General features: G+C 34.5%; 1 protein-coding gene across 1 annotated transcript in view; it reads left to right on the top strand.

Annotated features, from left to right (window-relative positions):
• Positions 1–1,455: 1,455 nt before the first annotated feature.
• Positions 1,456–12,181, top strand: part of LOC113517666 (protein spaetzle 4) — a 37,608-nt gene continuing 26,882 nt past the window's right edge. The window contains exon 1 of the mRNA XM_031908808.2: positions 1,456–1,631. Within this exon, the coding sequence (XP_031764668.1) occupies positions 1,602–1,631 (30 nt within the window). The 5' untranslated portion in view covers positions 1,456–1,601. The remainder of the gene's footprint in view (positions 1,632–12,181) is intronic.

Genomic DNA, 12,181 nt, shown 5'->3' with positions numbered 1-12,181 from the left:
ACCCTTGAACATTCTATAGTTTTCTTTCGGCTTCACCTATATTATTACATATAACTACAATAATATTTGACTGTCAAAGATTCCTGGGATAAGTCCGTCATTGTATATTAAATATTTTAATGTAAATTTTGTACAATAAAGATTTTACGAATTACAAAAATCATTGTAAATTTCCATGGCGACTAGAGACAAGTTGATGCTGCTGAAGCTGATACAGGTCAGACATGATCACACTCCGACGTTTAACCCACTTGTTGAACACCAACTTGCAAGAATAACTAAGCAGTATACACACTTTACAAACTACTGCTAGTTATTCGTAGAATACTGATGTATGTATCACCAAAATCAGGCCAGACGCTACCGTATTCGCTCCACGCTGTGTATTGTGAACACAATACACTTGCTTAATGTAAAAACATGACACAAATTAACTCCACTTAATTTAATTAATGCTCGCCTTTCGATTTCCGAGCAGTGCAGGTCAATTAGCACCGCGCGCCCATTGTTTTGGTGCGGGAGAAAACGCCATCTCCATTCAAGATATCGTCGAGGGATAACGGTGCGGCGCACGCGCATCACGCCCCGTCTCTCTCCAACCACGCAAAGCGGCGTAAGAGAGAGAGTGACGCCCGCAGACGGTGGCTGGCAAACGCGATTACTCGACTGACCTACTCACGCGAATACACTCTTTCTTGGCAGCAAGCGGAACCTAATTTTTACATCGTATGAATTTACAATGTGATCACCGGCAGCGTGAAATAAAATAATTATAGTGATTAACGTCGGGTCGGCGCGAACGAAGACAATCGTCCACTTGCAAATCTTGTTAAAGAATTACTTACAAATGACGTTGAGTCTAAATTTTATCAAATCCAAACATGTTAACTTTTCTTAGATTTTACATCTACTTACTTTATTATAAGTATGTACTAATTTATTGTCTTAATTATCTATTTGGTTACTTCTAATATCTGTATTTATTTCTTGTTAGGATATCCAAATAAGGAATATTAGAAAACACATTGTTTTTATTATTTGTCATTATTTATCAAATTTAAATTACTATGAGTAAACAATCTAAAAAATTTCCGAAAAGAAAATTAAGTCATGCGGATGCAAAATTGCCTTTCTATTAAAACAAGAATCATCAACATCAGTTCAGAATTGATGAAATACAGCGTAACATCCGACAAAACAAAATACAAGCCAATTGAGTACCTCTTTTTTTTTAAATGTTCGAAAACTACGCCCTGAATATGTGATTTTTCTGAACTCTAAAACATATCTAAATCTAAAATACAATCTAATAAATAAATGTAAACACTAAAAGTCAACAAAACAAATAAGAAACCAATAAAAACTCGGAACACGTAGTCTCGGGAACGGTTTATTTACAAACAAGCTCTCTGTTCCGACCGTTAATCCAATACAATTGCTTATCCCGAGTTTTGATTGACGACAAGTGCATGACTTTCCTTGAAGTGCAGTTAATGCAGTCCTTGGCAATGCGAAAGTCAGCCAGCCAGTTGGTGAGAAGCCGTGGACTCGGCCGCTTGTGTTCACAATGTCTGACGCGAGTCCGGTGAAAGTTTAGTGAGATGCGGCTCTTAAGCGCCTTTATGTTTGTGGTGAGTGGTACACGAAGTACAAGTGCTAAACGAACGTGCTCTTTTGGATTTGCGATGGGTCGAGTCAGTGTGAGGTGGTAATCTGAACATACCTTCCACGGAGATCATAGTAAACCGACTAAAGTATCAATTGTTATAGCAAATAACAAAACAGATTTAATTACACTCAAGAAATTTATTTATAAATAATAAATTATTAGCTTTGAAAATAATAACAATAAATCCAGTGTACATACAAATAATAATTCTATTGTTAAATGCTTTCCAAGAACAGCTGAGGTTAATGAACCAAGCTTATTAGAATTTAATGCCTATTGTCATACAAGATACAAGTAGCCTAAATAAATAGAAAGTAATGAGTTAAACAATTAACGATCGGCAATTTAAAAGGCACAAACGAGATAAATTTGTTAAAAGCTCGTAAAATATATCGGACAATGACTGTTTACGATCACTCGTAAGTTGATATAATTGTTTCGGGCTGTCTAAATAATACTTTCAAGGGAGAGTCCTCTGACTGCTTATTCTCTTTCTCTCTTCATTTAAGAGTTTCCTCTTGTCGGTGCAACTAATTCATGCATCTTCCTCCAGCCAGCTCTATCCCAGGCCATATCCTTTATCACCCTATACGACATGACACCTAGTGTTTCTTTTATCTGTCCCATGTAGTTATTCCTTGGTCTTCCCCTTCCTCTTTTGCCTTCTATTTACTGCTTAATATTATTATTAAAATTGTTCAAATTAATGCAAATACTTTTGATATCGAAAATCTAATTAAAACGAAGTAGCACTCATTGACTATCTAGTTACAAAATGTTTATAACCACATGATGCTTAAACTGAAATTTTAATTTGAATAAATATCCTACAGAAAACAGCTGTTTAAAAAAAAATAACATAATAAATGTATCTTATTAGGTTTCATGAAAATCTTTAAGTTGTGTTGTATAATTTATATCTGGTAGCATGGCATATCACAATTTGGCATTTAGAAGAAAAACTTTCTTATAATATAGAAGGTATACATGGATTAACGTAAACTCGTATCTACTTCATACATATTTTTTTATGTTACAGTAAAAATATCCTAAGTCTCTATTAACTTTTTATTAAGTCAATAAAAGTTTATTGATGGATTTTCATTTCAAATCGAACAATCCAATATTTGCTTTTAAATTCCAAAAAAAAAAAATTTGCATAATTGTAGGTTTGATTAAAATTCTTTGTCCAATAATGGGATATTAAACAGTCTCATTGTTTTATTAGCATTTTTCGAATATTCGGTATTACATGTGTCAGTTTTTTATAAAGTCCTTACTTACCGCAGTAATAGCATTTATATGCTATTATTAGCAAGGCTCCAGTGAGAGACTAAATTCATTTGCTTAATTTCCAGTGGTATCTATCTACTCTTAGCCAGCCAGCAATAACTTACTATAAACTTTGCAAACGTGAAAACCCTTGTAACTAATTATCTATACTAATGCCTTATGAAACAAAACTTCTTTCAAATAGATTTTTTTAAGTTAACATGGACGTCAATTCACCAACGACCAGCTGTATCGTCGCTGAAATATTAAATACACTCAAAAATGAAAGATTAACCAAGTTTTGTTTACAATTGACGAGACTTTAAACTATAATATAATAATAATAATAATATAATAATAAAAATATAATAGATACAATGTGTTATGAGAAACATTGCAACATTAACATTTTTGTTTTGTACCACTGAGGTGGCAAACAAGCATACGGCCCACCTGATGGTAAGCCGTTACCGTATAGCCTATGAACGCCTGCATTACCAGAGGTATTACATGGGGACAATAACTAAATACTGGACCAAAGCTAATTAGGAAAAAATTTTTCGTAAATTGGCCCAACAAAGAGTCGTAACTCGGGAAGTTAGTTACACAAAACAACGTCTCTACACCTACACCTGTGGTGAATTCATCATGATGGGCTAACTGGCCTGTTTTCGTTCTCATCTATCACCCTTCACTAGTGCTCCGCCAGCGTATCCTGTTAGCGCAGGCGGGGTTACCATACCATTTTCACCCATCAAAAAAAAAACACCTACAACTGTGCTACAAAGCTCGACAAATGTAAAGCTAAACATTAATTTTTATTTATACTACGAAGGTGCAAACAAGCACAGAGCCTGTCTGATGGTAAACGGTCACTGTAGCCTATAGACGCCTGCAACACTAGGAGTGTCACGTGCGCGTTGCCAACCCTGAAGAAATCTTCATATACGCTTTATATATATATCAATATATGTAAACAGAGTAAAACAATTTTAAAGTGTCATTAATTTGTAGTCATTAATTTGCAAACCAGCAATAAATATACAAAAATATTGATTTATTTTAAACTATAAACTTTTTGTTTAAATAACGAACTTAACACATTATATATGTATAAATATATGTACATATATGTATGTATACATATATTTATATTTTTGCACACATTAAAATATGTCTACATGGCGGACTTAATGCCTGATGGCATTCTCTACCAGTCAACCGTTACGATAAACATAAGAAAGTAAATGGCGGTGCACTGGTCTAGGAAAATCAGTTTGTAAATAAAATAATAATTTATTTCTAGTTAGTTTTTTTTTTTTTTGTAAAATTATATACCAATACAAATAGACATAAATATAAATATTTGTATTATCTGGAATCACGACAAAAAGCAGCTAGCTATTGTGAGTACAGGTATTATTATACACTTTCAATTCTTTCTTTCCTGTTGTATGTGTGCTTTTAAGTAAACAAACGAATTTAGTCTCTCACTATATATATATATATATATATATATACCTACCCTTTGTTTTTATTTATTTTCTCAATGTCCTCTACCCAAAAGTTGTCTGGAAGAGATCGCTTAACGATAAGGCCGTCTTTTGTATCATTTCTCATTACAATTAAATGTATGCAATAAAGTAAATAAATAAATATTATTTAATCTGATATATAATTGAATAAGATAGCAAATAATAAGTGTTATTTTAAAATATGACAGTACAGTAGCCTCCCTGACTCTCTAATATAATATGATTGAACCCAATGATCGCTGGCTCGTCCGTCATACTCGTGCTTTGTACACTGGTCTTATCTACGACTGGTCTATTTTTGCTTAATTTTAATTTTTCACTTTTTCATTTGTATTATTTGTAACAGTCTAGTTTTTAGCCCATTTGTACCCACCTGAATCTTCTCAATAGGGGTGGAATAGATTTAAAATATAATGTCATAAGCGTATATAAAGTCTTCATTTATATATTTATTAAACTTTAATACACATAGAAAGTGTAAATAGCGGACTTAACACTATATGGCTGTAATGAGTAGGTAAATATTATTTTTTTTTTTAAATTAATTATTAAATTTATTTTATTTAGGATAACACACAGCTTTTTACAAAATTGAATACATATTACTACACGCTAGCCAATTATAGTTATCCACAGCGTTTTACATTACATTTTACTTCATTTCAATAAATACTTAATGTTAAAGTACCAATAAGTGCCACTGTAAACGTACGACTTTCTAATTAGGCGGCCCGCGAACCAAGAGGCGCGACCATGGACACCGCGACTGGTTCGTTTGACGAACCAGGACGAACGGTGCCGTCCGCGAATAAGGCCGGCGACGCGTGGGAAGCGGGCCGTGCCACCTCGCCCAGTTCAATTAGTGTTTACAGAAATCGTACCAGTCGCTCTGATAGCACGCTTCTTATAATGCCTTGTGAAATTGATACAAACAGACTGTATACAGATATGTATTGATATAGATGTCGCAATTGCATAGATAAATAGATAGATAGATACTCTTTATTGTTTCCTCCAAAAGATTACAATAGTAAACTTATTATGAATATAAACAATTACAAGAAATAATCACAATGAGAAAACAATGGGCGACCTTATCGCTAAAAGCGATCTCTTCCAGGCAACCTTTGGATGGAGAGGAGTAATTACATTTTTATAATCTATCAAATAAACATGTTTGCATGGCTGTATTTCGGTTTGAAGGGTGAGATATGGCGTGAATTTACTGGGTACAGAGGAATAACACCTGAGTCCTCAGGAATGGCAACGCATGGGGGTATCATGGGCGAAACAGTATACTCTGTTATGTCCATGGTACTGCTCATGTCTATAGGCGACGGTTACCACTTTCCATCTGGTGGGCCGTCAGCTTGTTTGCCATTCTAAGTTGTATAAAAAAAAAAGTTTAAGTAGTGGTTTGGATTTGTTATTATATTTCTTGCATATCTCCATGGGACTTCATTAATAATGACCCTATATTTAAAATACTATTATTGGCACTATAAAACTCTATTGTTTCTAAACTTTGATGTATACTATATTATTATATGTTAATATATAAATGACTGTTTATTGCTATTATAAATAAATAAATTAATTCATTTCAAAAGAATAGCCGTTAAAAACAGAAACTGTTTGAAAAATGCATATGTTAATAACAAGATGTAGCTGTTTTTTTAGGCGGAGCAAAATCAACATTTATTAGCAAAGTATTATTTTTAAATTAGGTATTTGATACTACCCGCGCCGATGTGACCAGAATAAAATGTGGCCTACGTCCTTTCCGCGGCCACTGTGTGTGTACCAAATTGCTCGTCAACGGTTAAAGGGCCAACACGTAACAAACGAACACACTTTCACTTATTGAAATACTAATAGTTATTTGAAATGGAAAATACTTTTATTCTTCACTAGCTGTTTTTCGCGAATTTGCCCATGTGTATTAGTAAATAAAGTACTGTTCTCACCTATGGGCAGGAGCGCCACAGTACCAACTCCTTCCGTTAGACCGCATTCAATGTCGGGCGGCTCGAAATATTGATAGTCAACGCCTTACTGTCCGACTTGACTCACTGAAACTGCGCAGAGATGTTGCATCTCTGTGCATCTTCTACCGAATTTATCATGGGGAGTGTTCTGAGGAATTGTTCGGATTGATACCTGCTGCTGATTTTCACCACCGTACAACCCGCCACAAATTAAAGTTTCATCCCAACCATCTGGACGAGTGGCGGTCTTCCACAATCATTCTTTGGAATCAACTTCCAGCAGCAGTATTTCCGAACCGATACGACAACATAATCTTCAAGAAAAGAGTATATTCCTTTTTAAAAGGCCGGCAGCACACCTGCAATGCCGCTGGTGTTGTGGGTGATCATGGGCGGCGGTAGTCACTTACCATCAGGTGAGCCGTATGCTCGTCTGCCCCCTGTGTTGTAAAAAAAATCCGGTTGATTGGTTAACTGGCCTGTTTTCATTCTCATCTATCAGCCTTCACTGGTGCTCCGCCAGCGTATCCAGTTAGCGCAGGCGGGGTTAGCATACCATTTTCACCCATCAAAAAAAAAACCTATTAATAGTCATTTACCATCAGGTGAGCCGTATACTCGTTTGCCCCCTGTGTTGTAAAAAAAAACCTATGTCTACAGGGCGGACTTAATATATAGACAGTTATGTATGTAGGTACTATTTACCTGTAAAGGCTTTTACATCGCGTCAAGTCCCGATTGTGTATTTAAAACAAAAAAACTTATTAATCTTTCATAGATATACTTATTTACTATATCATTATTTCAGCCATTACCGTCCGCTGTTGGACATAAGAATCCCCCATAGACTGCCATAAAGAACGATCCTGAGCCACCTGCATTCACTGCCTCCCTGCAATGCATTTCAATTCGTCACTCCATCTAGTGGGGGGTCGTCCTACACTGCGTTTGTGCGTACGTGGTCACCACTCAAGAACCTTCCCTTCCCAGCGCTTGTCGGTTCTTCGAGCTATGTGACCAGCCTATTGCCACTTCAGCTTGCTTTTCCTTCGGGCTATGTCGGTTATTTTGGTTCTTTTGCGGTTATGCTCGTTTCGGATTCTATCATGCTGAGACTTACTATATGTAGGTACTTAAATAATGTTTTATAATTTATAATAAATTGCTGGATCTGGAACTGGATCTAAATGCGTACTTTCCAGGGGAAAGGAATTGTTAGTAATGGAGACTGAGAATCCCATTGCTAGCAATATATCCAACCAGGTCGACCTCCTCGCGGTTCCCCCTGGAAACTGTAATGGTTAATTCCTGATGAATTCATCATGATTGGCTAACTGGCTTGTTTTCATTCTCATCCATCACCCTTCACTGGTGCTGCGCCAGCGTATCCTGCTAGCGCAGGCGAGGTTACCATACCATTTTCACCCATCAGAAAAAAAATGCGTACTTTCCAACATGCGTGGAATAATGATAAATCCCTATAATAATAATAATAATAATAAAGCCTTTATTCTCTGACATTTTTACTTTAACTTATATACTACTTATTACTAAGGTAGCTTTCTAGCAACCATTATGTTAGTCAGGTTGTCTGTCGACATAGGCCTCCCCCAACTGTTTCCACTTTCCCCTATCCCTAGCTGACTTTCTCCATACTTTAGGTAAATCGTCCTCCCATCTTTTGATTTGTCCTCCTCGTTGTCTTTTCCCATTTCTAGGATACCATTCTATTATATCCTTCGTCCATTTTTCTTTGTTGGTTCTCATTATATGTCCAGTCCAATTCCATTTAAGTTTTCTTATTTTTTGTAACACGTCATTGATCTTTGTTTTTTTTCTTATTTTTGAAGTTGTCCATCGATCTCTTAGTCTGATGTTTAACATACTTCGTTCCATGTTGCGTTGACAAACTACAAGTTTTTGGGTATCTTTGTTCTTAGCAGGCCAAGTTTGACATCCATATGTAAGACATGGTAGAATACATGTGTTATATAGTTTGCTTTTTATTGCCATAGGAATTTCTTCATTTTTAACTATTTCGTTTAAAGACCAGTACCGTTTCCAAGTGTTACTTATTCTTTTATCTATTTCTTTAGAATACTGGTCTTTTATCGAAATTAGTTGCCCCAAATATATATATTCATCTACATATTCTATGACTTCTTGTCCTATTCTTATATTGACCCTTTCAGTATTCGTCATTACTTTAGTTTTCGTTGGATTCATAGATAAACCTGCTTTCTTGCTCTCTAAATCTAATTGTTGGAGCATATTCTGTAGTATCCCTGGTTTCGTTGCAAAAATCACAATATCATCGGCAAATCTTAAGTTATTTAGGTTTTCTCCATTAATATTAATTCCAAAATGTTCCCAGTCTAAATTCCTAAATACATCTTCTAGTACGGCTATAAAAAGTTTTGGGGAAAGTGGATCGCCTTGCCTTACTCCTTTTTGAACTCTAAACTCTTCACCTTGTTGTTCAAGTTGGACTGTTGCTGTAATGTTTCTGTATATCTCTTTTATAATTCTTATGTATTTACTTTCTACGCCTTGGTTTTCTAGTGTTTTCCAAATGTAGGTATGACTCAGTGAATCAAAAGCCTTATTATAATCGACGAATGCCATATAATACAGTTGTCCGTATTCGTTTAGTTTTTCGATAACTTGCTTCACTACATGGATATGGTCGATAGTAGAATAATCGGCGCGAAATCCCGCTTGTTCTCTCGGTTGGTTTTCTTCAAGGTGTTTTGATATTCGCCCGAGTATGATTTTAGAAAACGCTTTGTACAAATTGGACATAAGGCTTATCGGTCTGTAATTATTTATTTCATTTTTGTCTCCCTTTTTATGTAATAGGATAATGGTTGATTTCGTCCATTGAGTGGGTATTTTTTCAGATACTATTACTTCATTAAATAAATGGGTCACATACTTGGATATCGCAGGTAGAGTCTGTTTTAATACTTCATTAGATATTTTATCATCTCCAGGAGCTTTCCCACTTGTTTGTGATTTTATAGCCTTTATAACTTCTGATTCCAATATACAAGATATTTCTTCTATGCAAATTTCTTTCTCTTCTTCTGTTAGCTTTGTTCTGTCTGGATCTGTGTATAATTCCTTATAGAATTCTGTCACTGCTTTTGCTATGGATAATCTCTTTGTCGTCAGTTTCTCGTTTTTCTTCTTATTTTTAGTTTTCATGTTGGGTATCCATTGGGTATATTCTTTTAGCTGTTTTAGACCTTTCCTAATTCCGCCTGTCTTTTCTATTTGTTCATTTAATACATTGATTCTTTCAGCTTTTCTATGTTTTCGTATCGATTCTTGAATTTTTTTACTAATAGTTGCGATATTTTGTTTGTTATCTTTTCGTCGGTGTAACATTTTATTTCTCTCTTTCATTAATTGTAACGTTTCTTCTCCTAACTTATTTATTTTCTCTGTTTTAGTACTCAATTTATTTATGTTTAGCAATTCCCTTTCCAAAAAATTATACTTTTCTTGTAATGTTTTTGTTTCCTCTTTGGCTTTCTTTAATGTATTCTGTAAATCAAATAAAACGTTTGGTGGTATTGGCGATGTTCTTGTCTTATTCATGGTTGAGTTTATAATATATTTTCTTGATTTGTTATTTATGCATTTTATAACTCCTCTTACCATTCTATGATCCGTATTAAAATTTAGTTTATTTAGTACTTCAATATTTTCAAATATATGTTTTTCATTTGTAAGTATGAAGTCAATTTCATTTTTATCTCTGCCGTTTGGTGCTAGCCATGTCCACTTTCTCGATTTACGTTTTTTGAAGAAACTGTTCATTATTTTAAGATTGTGAGCAAAAGAAAAGTCTACGAGTCTTTGTCCATTATCGTTTCTGTCGCCACTGCTGTAATCTCCTAAAACAAATTCATCTTTGTTTGATTTGCTACCAACTTTAGCATTGAAATCTCCCATGATGATTATGTTCTTTTTCTTGTTTTGCATCAAGTCAGTCATATCCCTGTAAAATTTATCCTTCGCAATTTTTGTATCTTTCTCTCCTGGTGCATGTACTTGAATAATCGACCAATGTTGTTTAGATTCTGTTAGATATATATTGAGTAAGGCAATTCTATCTGATATTCCTTGGAAACTTATTATTTTATCTTTTAAGTATTTATTTACTAGGAATCCCATTCCGTATATACCTTTTTGTTTACCATAAAAATAGAAAATGTATTTTTCGTATTCTCTAATCTCTTCTCCTATTCTTCTTACTTCACAAAAACCAATGATATCCCATTTTATACGTGTTATGGCTTCTTCCAATTCTTCTAGTTTGCTGTCCGACATAAGCGTTCTAACGTTTAAAGTTGCAATGTGTATCTTGTTGTAGTTTCTATTTTTATATAGTAATGTATTTCTTTGGGGGGGGTAGTGGTCGTCCAACCCCACGGGGACCAGCCGGATTGGGGTTGTTCTGTCTCTGGTTGCTAGTTTTTAGTTGCTACTTGGAATGGTTTGGAATATTAGAAATTGAATTAGATCTTTGTCTCAACAGATCAAATGCGTTCTTTCTATTTTCCTTCATCATAGAATTATTAATTACTGTTTTTTTGGCCTGATGTTGGTTTACCGGCGAAGAAGATTGGTCTCTTTTCCTTTTTTCTTTGTTTGGGTTTGTTTCCCTTACTACCAGCTGATCGTATTTGATGTATGCTGTGTTCCCTTTTGCACGTTCTTCTATTAGTTTTGACTTTAATTCTCTTCTTTTTTCTAACACTTCTTTAGGAAAGTCTTCAGTGACATACCCGTCTTTAAGGTTTTTCTTCATCTTCAATATCTCGCTTCTCTTCCAGTTGTTTGTAAAACTAATGAGAACCGGCCTTATTTTATTCTCTTTGTTAGGACCGATACGGTGAATTTTTGATAGCATGAGCAGCGCTCAAGGCAATTTTCAAATCTGCCTCGAAAATTGCCTGGATCCTCCGGAGCAATTCCAAAGAAGAATCCCCTTTTTCTTCCAAACCAAAAAACAGAATGTTATTTCTCTTTTTTTCTTTTTCAAAATATTCTATCTTCTTTTCTAATATTTCTATTTTATTTTTTAAAAGTTTGTTCTCTTTTATCAATGGTTCCAGTTTTTCGTCCATTTTTTCGAATATAATGTTTGTTTGTTTTTCCATTTCTATTTTCATTTGGTCAAAAAGTAATTTGAATTGTCCCTCCATTTTTTTTTTCGAATGGCAACACTGACGTGTATTTGACGTTGTTGATAACCTGTGCGCTGACGTTTATTGACACTTGCATGGAATGTCAATGTCTTGATGGATGACTCACTTTCTTCTAACCTCAAAAAGCTGGATTACAAAATGATGATATTTTAATTGTTTCTAATTATTATTTCAATGTGTCTATTTACCTCGGTGTTCGGTGTCACTTGATGTTTATGTTTATTTCGGCGGTTCATGTAAAAGCACTCGATAACTAATGATATTTTATTATTTTGACGGACGAATTACAAAGTGATATTTACTGTTTGACAACCATAGACAAGAAGCAAATATATAAAATAATATAAATCCCTATAGGTAGTTTTATATCTTGCCTCCATAAAAAGAAATAACTTCCGTACGTGACTGAGTCTATAAATTTATCTTCTATACTTATACTTATAACGAATAAATCTGTAGCGAGATCAATTCTGTACATGAAATATATTTCCAAAATAA

This window comes from Galleria mellonella, unplaced genomic scaffold (genome assembly GCF_026898425.1).
Source record: "Galleria mellonella isolate WM207_F2 unplaced genomic scaffold, CSIRO_AGI_GalMel_v1 utg284, whole genome shotgun sequence".
Classification (NCBI taxonomy): Eukaryota; Metazoa; Arthropoda; class Insecta; order Lepidoptera; family Pyralidae; genus Galleria; species Galleria mellonella.
Note: the sequence above shows the minus strand (reverse complement) of the source record. Positions and strands in the feature narration are given on the sequence as shown.